At 38.4% G+C, this 14,780-nt stretch overlaps 2 protein-coding genes across 7 annotated transcripts in view; one reads left to right on the forward strand and one right to left on the reverse strand.

Moving 5' to 3' along the window:
• Window positions 1-14,780, reverse strand: part of gabrb3 (gamma-aminobutyric acid type A receptor subunit beta3) — a 72,788-nt gene that overhangs the window by 35,187 nt on the left and 22,821 nt on the right. For 3 of the 5 annotated variants that reach the window (XM_084128010.1, XM_084128012.1, XM_084128009.1), the window contains exons 2-4: window positions 9,718-9,765; window positions 5,151-5,242; window positions 4,950-5,017 (exon numbers count right to left, since the gene is read on the reverse strand). In XM_084128010.1, coding sequence (XP_083984136.1) covers window positions 4,950-5,017; window positions 5,151-5,242; window positions 9,718-9,765 — 208 coding nt within the window. Of the gene's footprint in view, window positions 1-4,949; window positions 5,018-5,150; window positions 5,243-5,333; window positions 5,537-9,717; window positions 9,766-14,780 lie in introns of those variants that run through there. The other 2 variants (XM_084128013.1, XM_084128011.1) reach the window with 1 other exon arrangement.
• The window catches only part of gabra5 (gamma-aminobutyric acid type A receptor subunit alpha5), a 39,376-nt gene continuing 35,823 nt past the window's right edge, over window positions 11,228-14,780 (forward strand). Inside the window, exons 1-5 of one of the 2 annotated variants that reach the window (XM_084128015.1) lie at window positions 11,228-11,332; window positions 12,439-12,523; window positions 12,741-12,865; window positions 13,890-13,957; window positions 14,353-14,573. In XM_084128015.1, the coding sequence (XP_083984141.1) occupies window positions 12,441-12,523; window positions 12,741-12,865; window positions 13,890-13,957; window positions 14,353-14,573 (497 nt within the window). In that variant the 5' untranslated portion in view covers window positions 11,228-11,332; window positions 12,439-12,440. Of the gene's footprint in view, window positions 11,333-11,379; window positions 11,805-12,438; window positions 12,524-12,740; window positions 12,866-13,889; window positions 13,958-14,352; window positions 14,574-14,780 lie in introns of those variants that run through there. The other variant, XM_084128014.1, reaches the window with a different exon arrangement.

Consider the following 14,780-nt stretch of genomic DNA (forward strand, 5'->3'; position numbering starts at 1 on the left):
ATACTTATATACACTACCAGTTTGGAGTCAGTATTTTAATGTCTTTGAAAGAAGTCTTTTATCACCAAGGCCACATTTATTTGATAAAAAAAAGTAAAATTGTGAAATAGCATTACAAATTAAAATGTCTGTTTTCTATTTTATTTTGTATGTTAAAATGTAATTTATTCCTGTGATGGCAAAGCTGAATTTTCAGCAGTGTCACATGATCCTTCAGAAATCATATTCCACTATGCTGATTTGGCACTTAAGCAACATTTCTAATTATTATCGATGTTGTGCTGCTGAATATTTTTTGTGAAACCTTGATACATTTGTTCAGAGTTTTGAATGAAAGAAAGAAAACGGAACAGCATTTATTTGAGATATAAATCTTTTGTAAAATGTGACCCTGGACCACAAAACCAGTCACCTGTTTTTGAAATTGAGATTTATACATCACATGAAAGTTGAATAAATAAGCTTTCCATTGATGTATGGTTTGTACAATGGTTTGTGGTGAAAATCTGGAATCTGGGGGTATAAAAAAATCGAAACATTGAGAAAATCGCCTTTAAAGTTGTCCATTTATGTTCGCGATTGTGCTGCATTCACACACCCACAAAAAAATGTTTTATATATTTACGGTTTGAAATTTACAAAATATCTTCATGGAACATGATCTTTACTTAATATCCTAATGATTTTTGGCATAAAAGAAATTGTTGGCTATTGCCACAAATATACCCGTGCTACCTGTGACTGGTTTTCTGATCCAGGGTCACAAATAATAAATGTCTTTACTGTACTGTACTGTATGTTCATTGCATCACTGCTTATAATATCGTAGAAAACTTCTGAGGTGTATCCAGCAGCCCTAACCAAAAATTAGATACTTTGTAATCTTCAGTCCAGACACAGACACAAAAACATAAGCGAATAAAAAACAACCCATCAAATCAGCATAAGTCAACGAGCAACTATTCCACATTTAAACACCCTTAAACATTTGAAAAAGCTCTGCCTTGATACAAAAAGGGGCTATTCAAGCTGGGATGTTAAAGAACAATACCTTTTAAAGGCAGACTGGGGTCGAGGATATTCTAAATTGAAATTCCTAAAGCCTTTGGTGTTGTCAGCCACACTTACAAGTGAACTGAACACACCAGGACACTTACAGGAGAATCTGTATTGAACACACCAGGGTTCAGCCTGTTACTGAAATTAAACAAACACAAAATGAAAGCTGTTTCATGTGACATATTGACAGAGTAAGGTCCTATTAAATGTGTGTGCTTGACAATAAATGTCAGAATAACAGAACATAGCTTAGTTCATAGTAAAATTACAACAACGACTGGGAAATAAAGTAATGCACTGTCAACAATATATAGTAAAAAGTTCATAATTAGTAAATCTAAACAATATGGCTTATTTCCATCCTGATATGTCTAATTTTGTGAGCTATGTTAGATAAAGTTAATGATTGTAGTTGTAACAAATTGTTAAAGAGGACGTATTATGCCGTTTTACTGTGATTGGTCAATCGCTTCGAGTGTGTTTTGAAAATGTCATGTCTCTTACCATAACTGCAATAGATCCGGGGTGGAAAAAACAGCATCTCTTGGATATGGTGACAACACACTACTAATGCAACTCAACCAGGCCTCACCCCCTTTATTTTGTGTATGCTTTGGGCAGGAATTATTTAAATGAGGAATATTGTGATGTGTACATTCCTGGAAGAAAATGTAACACTACAATCAAGATGTTTCAGGTAGTTCAGAAACAGTTCTGATGTAGAGAATAACCACGTTTGAAGTGGACTTTGCTTTGTAACTTTGCAGAACTTTTTCATGTGTAAAATGTAAAAAAGGATAATAGGTCCTGATTTTCACTCGCCAACAGTTTTGCGGAAAGCGTAGATAAATGGCCAAAATCTGAGGCAAATCGGTGCTCGTTCACGTGAGTTACAATCGCGCGGTGTGTATTATCAAAGATGCGATCTGAGTGAAGCGCCGATTTGTCACCGATGCCCGTGAGATATTTAGCATGCACCAATCACAGCATGCTAAATATCTGGACCTGTCACCAACTGTCCTGTAGTGTGAAATGTGTTTTGCCTGGAATTACATCTGTGAAGACCAACTGCCAAAGAGAGAATAAGATACAGGGCAATAGAAAATTCAGGCAGAGCAGTCATAGACCTGCAACAGAACATCAGCAAGCATGGCTTCTGCAAGCTCTTCTTTTTTTTCCCGTTGCAAATCAGCGCACCGACAAATTGACATAGTTTGTAGACCAGACAGAGTTTGTCTGGGATTCTTCCCATTGAAATGTTGTGTAATGTGTGACCCCCCCCCGTCGCCGATCTGTCATGTAGTGTGCACACAACAGCAACTAAATGCAACCCCAGACTGTCATGTAGTGCGAGAAGAACAGCGATCCAACGATTTTGAAAATCGTGTAGTGTGTTCCCATCATATGTCAGTATCTCAACATATGCAAAATCCTTCTCAAATCACACATTTCAGCACCACGGACAGCAACCGTGTCTATGTGTGACGCAATTATTTCGCCAGTATGTATATAATCCATTTTCCTTCTCACAAACAGTAGTTTGAGTAAGTAGTCATTCAACTTTGATCATGATGCATATATGAATGAATACTAAGAAGACTTTTTTTCTTTCTCACACCAGCAAACACACTCTCAATCATATCACTTCAAAGATAATCTCAAGAGAGATGAACTTTTTCATACGGTCTGCATAAGCAGTCATGTATACACAGGCGGAGTGTGTGCGGACATGCCTGTACGGGTAATGTTTCATATTGCTCTCTATTCCTGTCATTCCCTGGATGCTTAACTGTCTCACAGAATAATAATCACACTGACTTCTGTAATCCCTACTGTGCACAGAGGTTTCCCTGATATCCCCACTGTGCTGGGCTGCGTTTAGCTTTGCTGAGCTGAGCCAACCCCCGCCACACACATACACACACATCCTTGTCCTCACCCTGCCTGGATCACTGCTATTAACAATATGGGCCAAGTAATCCTAATTTGTACCTCTAAAGAAAGCTAATCCATTATACAGAAATAACTAATCTGTAAAGAGCAAACACCATTCTTAGGCTGGAAAATCCTGTTAGCGTCTGCTTGATTACCTTACCATTAGACTTCCCGTGCAAAGCGCTCTAAGTTCAGTCACATGGCTAACCTCATCAACCGGGATAATGTCTGCAGCACTGTTGATTTCGGCTACAAATTGAGTTAATAGTTCATGCTGACAGGGTCAGTTTTACTCCACGGGAGAACTAAAGCTAAATGCGTGTCTATAGTGAATAATTCACATACTGTACCTGATAAGACTAAGTGTGGTCGTGTTTAATTATTAATGATCTTAATATTGCAAAAATGCACTGATCAGTGCATGTCTACAGTGAGTGGGAGAAGTGCAAAGGAAAGGAAAGATGTGGGCAGAAGAGTTGGGCTGAGTAGCATAGCATTACAGACAGCTCCAATCAGAGCAGCGCACATCTCACATGACGACAAGCGAAAAATGATGCAATAATAAATTTGGAGTGTTTTCTTACAGATAGAACTAAATCAAAAGTAACTAACAAGCTAAAAGCTCATTAACCTGGACAACCTGCTAAATTTCAGGGACAAATATTCAAAATGAAAAACTATGCCATATCTGGGCTGATTTTTCAAGTTGTCAGAGTACGATTTTTTATTTGTGATTGCATGGCCTGTGTGACTTTCACTGCTCTGAGCTCCAACAGATGTGTTTTGGGGTTAATCTAAGATTAGTGCACCTTGTTCAAACTCTCACCTTTAAAGGTAAGATCAGTGACAGGCTTAAAGGTAAAGTGACATATCAAATCTCTAGGATACATATCCTCTGATGTGACACAATGCCAGAGCAAATCAAAGTCAAAGTTGAGATCAGACATAATGACTTTCACAAAGAACACAATATTGAAGAAATTGAATTGCAAATATGTCAAAACAGTTTTGATCCACACTTGTCTGACATATCATGCTACATACAGTAGATGAGGACAGATACTGGACAATTTCATCTTGTCAGTGTCTATCAACTTTACAAAAGAATAAACACAAGTCTAGGTGACTGATGATCACTTCTTGTGTCACAGTCAAGCTGTGTCCTTGGCATATGTGTCCATCCCCTTGTGGGACTGACAGCATCCTCCTTTCAGTGCCCAGGTGAGAGGGCTAACCTATCTGCATATTCATGACTGTGAAATGGACATGGTCTCCATAGAGACAACCCTGTCTCATACTCTGATGTGGACATGTACCACTGAGAACCTTTGACTCGACATTTTATACCGTATAATTAAGTCTATATATCAAGTCTGTATGAGTTCTACAGTCAAAACAGACAAAAATAGAATGTATGTAACACAAACATACAGTACGCTTCATATTTAATCCACTAATGCTCCAAAGAAAACTTTTGAACTGTGTTACCCATGTATCCATGAATCATAAACACTTCAGTACAGAATGCAAACTTTTATTGACTCAAAAAGCACCACTACAGTTTCTAGTCCTAAAACGTGGGATATTTTTCAAGTGTTTTTTTTTTTTTTTTTTTATTCAAATCACAATAAAAGCTATCATCTGACATTGGAAGTGATTTGCTGGTGCTGATCTGCACTGAGAAAGCATTAACATGATGAAAAACACCACATCGTCGACAATGAAGTCCTGGCAGGATTTTAATATTAAAAACACTTCCCTTACTAGACCTTGGCACTAAAACAGATTGAGCAAAGCTCTAGCACTCACAGGCAGAAGACACTAAGCTATGTGGATTCAGCACCATGGACAGCACAGCGGGAAGCTCTTTTACTAATTCACAGGACATGTCCAAAAGTCTGCTTATGCTACTTATCAATGGTTCGATAAATAATTAAAGATAGAAACAGACATACCATGTTGACCTCCGACACCATGTCTATGCTTGCCACATCGATGCTCATGCCTACTGCCACTGGTGCACCTTAAATGAGAAGAAAAACTTAATCCTCAAGTTCACCAAAACCATTTATTTATTTTATATCAGTATTTTAAACAATCTTTAAATACTTATGTAACATTAAAAGTAAGAATTAATGAAGTGAGCGACATCATACCTCCAAAGTCTGGTCGAAGACGAATGTCATACCCTTTCAAAAGCTTGTCTACTGTCTCTTTGACAAAAGACATGTTTCCTGGTTCATTGGCGCTGTAAAGAAACAATAAAGAAGGTTATTCCATCATATTAGAGCCCAGGAGGTCTATGCGCTCGCGCCATGGTCTCCACCAGTTCTTCTTACCTTTGAGCACAGCACATCACTGCCACAATTACCGGTAATGAAAGAACACCAAACAGCCTTCGTTTCTGTATTCCAAACATTCCTTATACTCTTTCAGACAAGGAATCGAGCGACAAAACTGACGTTGTATGGTTTCCTTGCGTAGGGTAACACGTTACGTTATTCCATCAGTGGGTCTTTGCTAAACTCCAATTACTGTCAAACACGCGTAAACAAATCGCTGCGATCCGCGTTTTCGCTCTCTTGCGGAGACTGCGTTATTTGGTTAGGTGCTCGGTGAATACAATGCATTTTGCCCAAGACACTACCGGAGCTTGCAGCAGGGGAGTCTGTGTTTGGGGCACAGCCAGATCTCCATCCTTCGGTTTTGACGCTCGTAGCTGTGCTGTCCCGAATTTACACCCTCTGTTGAAGTCTCAGTCTTACGCCTCTTTTTTTATTTCAGCTAAGCAAAGCAAGGAATACTTATTTCCCCACATATAGCCAACAAAATACGCTTGTTATTAGATGTTCACTCGGGAAAACGCGAGAATTGGAAACTGAAAATGAAATTTCGGGTACTGATTTCGAAAATGATGACCGAGTCTACCGGAGTGTGATGAAATTGACATGTGAGCACGAGGACTTCACTATAAGTAAAGTGGTCACGTGACATTCCACAAGCTTCGTCGTGAAGTCGTTCTTGCTAGTGTGTAGTGCGGAGTTTACCGAAATAACTCTTTCAACATGTCAATTCAAACAAAAACTTAACTGTATATCGCAACAAAACACCGGTGTTGTTTCGTTGGGCTCGTTAACTAGAAGAAAAAGTGTATATACAGGCGAGTAAACGTTGAAGAGATCGACTTGAAAGGGTTTCCCCAACTCTTCGTTCATGGAGAACAATAAAACGGTGAGTATTTTAGCTCGTGTATTCTTGCCGTTCCTGCTGGTGGGTGTAGCCTACATCACAAATCTTTGTGAGTGGAAAGCAACTTGGTTACAACAAATCCAAACCAAATCACAACTTCTTGCGTTGTAAATTCGTCCTTTGCTGTTCAAGTGCAGGTCTGATGTAAGTAACCATCAGGTTTGGGGGTTTCTTACTGGAAGACGCAGGAAGTCAAAACCAAAAAATGGTTGAGGAGGGGCCATAAAACAATTGATTTGTTTTACATATAAATAAAGTATATATTATATAGACATTTCATAAGTATTCCAAATTCGCGAGTAGGCCTAGGTAACCATAAACAGTTTGCTGGACTGGACTTTCAGTTTTCGGTATCGGGCATTATTTGCAAAAACTGGCATTATTTATCACTTTCTTATAGATATAGACATACATATATTATTAAAAAAGTGCATTTTTTGTTTAAAATGCCTAGGCTATATGCTAAAATGAAGTCATAACTGTTAAAGGTGCAGTAAGTGATTTCTGGTAAACCCTGTTGATATTTAAAATCACCAAAACAAACACACCCCTATCTTGATGCCTCCAATCCGCCCCCACGTAAACATACACATATGCAACACAAGCAATGACTATGGCGTAAATGAAAAACCATATATTAGGAGAAAGTCATCTCACTTTTCGGACACACTTTGGGAGCTTTGAATGCTTTGGGATGCTTAAAATGGGCAGTGGAGAAGGTTTACACATTCCAGGCTTATAATAATAATAATAAAACTAATGCAAATGAACAAGCAAGCGAAGATAACACGAGTAACACATTCAAGCAAGACAGCATATCTTAGTTCTGTCACATCTGTGAAACTCGGCAAAACTAACGTTACTAAGAAATAAAGCAACCCCGGTGTTCATTCTTAAGGTCTCTCCAGCGCTGGAAAGCTTCTCCAATATTAACCTGGGTCCTACCTCTTGCCTGATCGTAACCCTTCTTTTTAAAGTTATATTCCCCTGGCCTTTTCATCTTTTGTATTTTCTCTACCATCTCTCTTTCTATAGTCGTTCTGCTAATGTCTGTCTTGTGCACTGAGCTTTGTCTCTCATGTATACACCCCTTACTGCTGTCCACTTTCAACAGCGTTTTTCAAAAAGGGCTTACTGCACCTTTAAGTGGTTACTCAGCTCATTCCTTACATTTGAGTGTTCTGGACACTAGTAGGCTAATCTTTCTCTTTCTGAGAAGATCATTTCAGCTGCACATCTGCTACATCAAGGTATGGTGGTATCAAATGGCAGTGCTTTATAACTTTATTAGAACATTACATTTATAAGAACACCTTCTGTACTGTAGCCAACCTCTGCATGCAAGCATACGTGATAAACAGAATATCATAGCACAGAGTGGAAGGAGAAAAACGCTACTGTATTGATACCTTCTGTGATAAAATCAATCTGATATATTACTTGTTCTCACTACCACTCCCCATCAATGGATATTAAGGCTCCTCCATTGAGCCTCTAGACAATTTTATTATACATAATCAGATTTTCAGTGAGGCTTGACAGTCTGCTGGAGATTAAGCCGAAGTGTAATGGCTTCTTCCCAGCTTTAAAAACTCATTAAACTAATCCTGTTAATTTGACCTGTGTTCAAAAAACTGGTCTGCATTGTTCTGACTGAAAGGTTGTTTAAGGGAGCTGTTGCTGGATTTGATATGGTCAATGGTCGAAGTTAGTGGCTTTCTTAAATCCCCCAAGCTACATTTAGACTGTAGTGTGCAGACTGATGCCGGGCTAATGCTTTTAGAAGCAGATGCCGGATGCAGAGGGATGTGGCTGTGCTTCCTGGTACTGTTTCAGAAGCTTCAGAGCCGAGGACTGAGTCTCCACCGAGATGTCCATTCTTCTTGAGCTCTCAAGTACATACTATATATTTTTAGCTTGGCAACATTTAGCATTTGATCCGCGCCTGAAATAGTGTTAGGAGGACTATATTGATGTATGACTGTATGTCACTCTTCATTTTTGAATTGTTAACAAATATTGATCTGTTTTAGGACAGCTAGTCCTGGGTAACCATTCCTAATCAGTTATTGAGTTTGAATTTATAATTTGAATGTAAGGAAAATAGAATTACATTAGAATTGACATTCTAAGAAATTCGCATAACAATAATTTTTAACTAGGAAAGCAAAGATTATTAAGCCCTTGAATGTTATAGATTGAAATTTGTATTTTATAAATTAACTTTTTTGGACCAACCTCATTTCCCAAAATGCCTTACTGGTGTTTTTGAATTGCAGTTCAATAAATTCCCTTTCCTGAAATTCCATTTCAACTTTGTGTGTGGCCAGTTCCAAACTCATGGATTGGCTGGGTGTAAATTCTTTAGGTCTGAAATTTGTTTCTGAAAACACTTCTTTGTACAGAACTAAAACTTAAAGTTTAAGACTTATGTTCAGTAAGTGCCCTTGCCTCTTTTTACTATCACGTTGGCATTAATAGAGTATAATGTGTTCAATATTCAATTCTAAGATGATTTCTTTTTGTAGCTCTAGGCTACATGTGTAGCTGGAATGATTTCTATGCTTCTTGTAGCATAAACATTTATAAAGAGCAGCTACTATAAGGAGAGAGATAGAAAGCGAGGGTAGCTCTGAACAGCACTTACCCACACACACCCACATCCCATCATCCAAACAAAGCACTCCACTCACACATCATCTGCAAATGCAAAGGCTCCTCAGTGTGTGGGCTGAGCAAATGGCACCGAGTCACGGTCACACACCAAGCCAAATGCTGTTAATGCTGTAGATTTCCTTTAAAGTAACACTAGTCAAACAGGCTGTGGGAGGACTGAAACCTTTCACGATCCCTGCCTTTAAAATGACCATTGTCCCCTGACCTCTCTAAATGTGAGGTAATAGACCGCGTCCACAAGTTCACAAGGCACTTTGCTTTATTTCGCCCACTGAACTATCAAAGCAATTTTCTGATCTACTGTATAGGGGTGAGGTAGTATCACTAAGAGGGGAATAACTGGTTTCCACTGAAAGGGTTTTTCCTTCCATTCGTGTCAATTCGCAGATGCAAAAGACCTCTCTCCTCCACACGCCCCCTCCACCCCCTCCAGATTAAATGGACACAGATAAATAGTTTCTCTGGATGGAGTGAATATTGCACTGTGCTGAATGAATAATGTATGTATGTGGCTGACATTGTCGGTCTGATTTGTTTTAGATTGAGACAGAACTCTGCAAAATCGCTCGTAATACCCATTGAAAAATTCAGACCCCTGCGATACTGCGAAACTCCGATCCTGAGGCGTTAACAACATGCCGTCGATAATAGGGAAGAAAAAAATATTTTTCAATGCTGTAAATAAAACAAAAATTATTGGAGTAAGTCTTACAAGAAAATATATTTCAGTCTTTCTGTCATGTCATGTTTAATTCACTTTTTTTTTCTTTTTTTTTGCCATACAAATAAGTCACTTACCTTGTGTCATAGATTGCAAATAGCTTTTTATTCCCATCCACAGCATTCCTGTAAAACAGAAAGGGAGGTGATGTTACTATTCCCATCATTCAATGCCATGCTACTATTTTTGGAATCAACACTCTCTCTAAGCAATTGTTATGGTTCTGATCGTGTATAGTAAAAGAAAAGAATCCCAAAAACCATTACCAAATATATCACTTTTAACTCATATGTCTTGGGTTCAAACATAGGCTGCTTTTTTTGTCTTTCTGGCGATCTTAGTTATTCAAGCTCTGTTTAACATGCACACATACACACACTCGCAACTAGATCATGTTTATCAGATGCTCGCTGGACACAGGTGGACTGTAGAAGTAACAGCTGCTCTGTGTGAAAATCTCTGGAGTGCACATCAATGGAGTCAATCAACAGTCAGACAAAAGCGCTTCAAAAATAAATCAATCCCCAAATCACATTACTAAATATCACATTGTGCTTAGACAACAAACTGTCTTTACTATCTTCATGAACCTAGAAATAATCTTGTCCTATAAGGGATGCATGTTTTTTTTTGTTTTTTTTTTATAGCAGTGTGACCATTAAAACCAACCCATAGCAGATGTTTAATTTACTTGCTTTGATTCTCTTGCTCTAAATCAATGTAACACCTGCATACATTACCCATGTGTGTGCATTTTTACTGGGAATCTTCAATACACATGCTTGTTTTATTTTTGAAGTAATCTTAATACATTTGTAGTATTTTGCATAATCACTAGAATAGTGGTGTAATAGCAATGCTTTTTGCATGTGTGTGTGTTGTGTACGACATTGGAGACATTTCCCAGTTGTCCTGTCACCCCAAATCAGCATAAAATGTGTCATTATAAAAGAAACTAGTTCTTTTCACTTATGCACAACATGAAATTGGAGCAGGTAGAGCTTTTAAGGTTTTCATTTATCGACTGAGGCACTGCAGTGATAGTCAGCATCAGAGAAAAAAAAATGGGATTAGAGTTCCCTCTGATGGCTGTCCTCATTACTACTCCATTCTGTTTCATATAAAACAATACTTGCTCTCAAACCATTTTTATATCTAGTCCTGTCAAATCAATATTATGTATCTTTGACTGATACCTTGATATATTTATATACCTATACTTCGTATATATTTTAAACTATTTATATAAAAGGACTATTCTATAATTTACAACTCGTTATAATTGGGCAAACTGATACTTTTAAACCATAATTATCCTCAGTGGAGATATAATGATCCGCATATAGAGAAAGCCAGTCTTCATTAAACAGCCTGGCGCATGGGGAGCTGCCTAGAGCTAAACGCTCGCGCGCAAAATGCATAGTAAGCAGAATTGTTGGGAAATCCACTCATTTTCTGGTGTCCGCGTTTGTAACGCGCGCAGGGGACGGGGGTAATCGCGCTTTTCTCTGAATAAGCTCAAACAAGATAAGTTTCAAAACCCAACGGGCGCTTAAATTTCCCTCGGGGGGTAATTATGCCGCGCGAGCGGAGGTGACGTCCTATTACTTTGGTCCCAAATACGAACAAATGCCTCTAGAGTGACAGTTGGGCTAGAGTGAGGAGAGCAACGGACGTCAAACCGCCGACCCGGTAAGCGGAGAATCCTGTTAAACTCTGTAACGCTTGAACGGTTGCGCAGATAAGCGTTGAGATGTCGTGCTAGGCTACCACAGAGGAAAGAAGGGGGAAAAGTAATGGTCTGTTAAAGGGAATTTGTTGACTAGAGGGAGAATAGGGGAAGAGAGAAAACAAAGGCTAGGCTATTTTAAGGGCTGCCTGGTTACTGTCTTTCAATTGGATTTAGGAGTGATGAAGGGGTCTTTGGGATGCGGTGGAAAGGAATGGATGTTCTGCAGCGGCTGTTCAGTCACTGAATCGTAAAAGAGGACAGAACAATGAGCCTGTATGGTTAAGACTGGATATATCTGATGAACAACGCATCTACTACTGCTGTAAGCTGAACGTTGCGGGATTTTGCTCACTGCTTCAAAAGGAATTCATTGCATTTGTATTTTATTTTATTTTTTCAACGTGGATCCACTGCACCATTCAGATATTTAAGGTAAGATGCGAGGCTTTTACTGTACACGATCTTTGCTCAACTCTGCTTTGTAGGGCTCACTGTAAATGTTCGACAAGTTTATACGCCAGATGCTGTTAAAACTAAGCATTACAGCCGCTGCAAACTCAGCGCTCCTACTGCTTTTTACAAACGGTCACGTAGAAAGAAATGTTGCAAACTGGCGTTCAAGGGAAATGCACAACACATTTGTTTGACATAGAAAAGATTCTTAAAATTTGATTTAAAAAAAGTAAATAAAATAAAAATGTAAAAATATAATATAACTTGTATAGTATCTGAAATTGGCAAATAAATAATATAAAAAATAATAATTAAGGCATTTGATTGCATCAGTTGTTATTATTTTTATTATGATTATTATTAAAGTAATAATGAAAAGGTGTCCTAATTTTAACTGTATAGCTGACCAAAACTGTTTGTTTAACACTTCGTAAATTATATTGTTTTTAAGTTTACTGATCATCCTGTTTTAGGGATTTTGTATACACCTCTATTTCAAACTTGCCTTCTCAATTTATTTTAAATTAAAGTGTGCATAATTCATGGAGTTTCATGGAGAATGATAAGATTATCATGCTGGTATGAATGACTCCACATGCTGGACTCTTTGCAGGTATGGGATATGGACCCCACTGCAGCGCCAAAATGAGAAGTATGTGGGTCGGTGTTTTGTTCATGACTTTCACCTGCCATCTGAGGTAGATTACGTTTAATGTAACTTTCTATTTCTCGTTGATTTCATATTATTTTCTAGTTAATTGCAGGAGTCAATTAATGTAACATGCATATATGTCTATTGATTCTAATGATATCTTAAGAATGCACATTTTCCTGACAATTTTATCACTGTGGTCACCTAATGGATAGGAACTAATACTTGTAGTTATTAATTATCTGTATGGTCTTGTGCATCAGCCTCTCCCAGTCTACTACAGGGACTCCTAAAGAGTCGGAGCTCAATGATAACATCACAGTATTTACACGAATCCTGGATGGATTGCTGGATGGCTACGATAACAGACTGCGACCTGGGCTTGGAGGTAAACTTTGCCTAGATACCATGCCTAGATACTTCAAAAACATAATCTGTAGCAAGATTGTGATTTAGCGAGAGGCGGGGTTTTTTTCTTTCTTGTATATTAGGGCAATTTATGTCTGGCATTGACCTCTGGTAGTTATATTGAAAAGATGTCTTCAGATAAAGGCATATGGTTAAACAGAGAGAACGCCTGCACATTCCATCGTGACCAGCAGCATGAAGGACCTACAAAAGAAAAGAAAAAAAAGAGAGAGAGAGAGATGCTGCTTCTATTCAGTCCACTAACTGGGAGGAAGTGTTTTCATACAGGAGATGTTTGCACAGAGTAGAAGTGATCACAGAAATTGCCTGGTTCTCTGTGAAAATCAAACAGCCACTATTTCCCGGCACTCGCAATTACAGTGTTCTTGCAAGAGACAGAGAGAGAGGGTGGGCGAGAGAGAAGGGATATGAATGTGCCCGCTGACCTTGAGAAAGCTATCGCTCTTTTCAAAAGGTGCAGGTTTATTGTTCTCAGATGTCAAAATCATGCTGTTATGGCAGAGAAAGAGAATAAACACTGGCTGCACCTGTTTCCATGTGAAAACTGTGCATCAGCAACATGATGTCAGTTGACAAATGATGGATTTAGACATGATTTAGTTCTTTGAGAAGGAAAGTGCAGTCAGGAGCCTGGAATTAATTGCTTTTCATTTAAAATGAATGCAACTAAAAGAAATAGCATATCAATACAAATAGCTAATCAAAGTGTACTTCTATGCTGCCGCTTCTATGCATATTTTATATTCTATTTATTTATTTAGGCCTACTATATATACACTATTTACTTGTATATTTATACTTGATTGGAAATTCTGCATATTTTATATACATTATCTCTCTCTGTCTATATATATATATTAGTACATGAATATATAGAAAGTATGTATAGTATAAAATATGTAGAACTTCCATTATAGTATAAATATATAACATCCAAAATTAAATGTAATCTAATAAATCCCTGTTTGTGTGTGGTTTTACAGAGAAAGTGACCGAAATTAAAACCAACATCTTTGTCACCAGCTTTGGGCCAGTGTCAGATACTGAGATGGTAAATATTTAAACCATATCCTTTCTTCATGAAGAAACACCATTCATTCACCTCTACAGCTGGAAATTCCCAGCTGAGATCACTCTTCATTAAATCCTGCCTCACTCTGTAACATTACTTCACCTCTGCAACATTTCCTGAAATTCTGCATGCAATATCTTAGGTAGGTCACAGTGTGATTTGATGAATGCAACTATTGTTCATTTTTTATATTTAGTCATGTGACACATTTGATTTTGCCTTCAGGCAAGGTCATCGCTGTAATTCATGGGCCCCTGGAGAAAAAGTTTATGGGGAGGCCTTAGTGTGCCCCTCCTCCTCATCACAGGGCCTGGGGTTCCTCACGACGACCCTGCCTTCTGGTGCACACTAAATGAACATTTTCCTTTGAACAGGAATACACCATTGATGTGTTTTTCCGTCAAAGCTGGAAAGATGAGCGTTTGTGTTTCAAAGGGCCAATGGAGATGCTACCTCTGAATAACCTGCTGGCCAGCAACATCTGGACACCTGACACCTTTTTCCTTAATGGCAAAAAATCCATTGCTCACAACATGACAACGCCCAACAAGCTTCTGAGACTGAAGGATGATGGGACATTGCTGTACACCATGAGGTACCAGTTTAAGCTACAATGCCTTGTCATTTCACAGTATGAAATGCTGTCTGCATGAATGGATTTGAGTATGGGTAGTACAGCCATTTGATCCTCATCTCATTTAATGGCCTCCTCACCTCTGTTTTGCACTGCTGAACCCTCTGCTATGTGACAGATGTGTTAAGCACACATGAACTCGGCTCCTGCTGAACTCAGCATCTCATG

The sequence above is a fragment of the Abramis brama genome (genome assembly GCF_963993115.1).
Source record: "Abramis brama genome assembly, chromosome: 11".
Taxonomy (NCBI): domain Eukaryota; kingdom Metazoa; phylum Chordata; class Actinopteri; order Cypriniformes; family Leuciscidae; genus Abramis; species Abramis brama.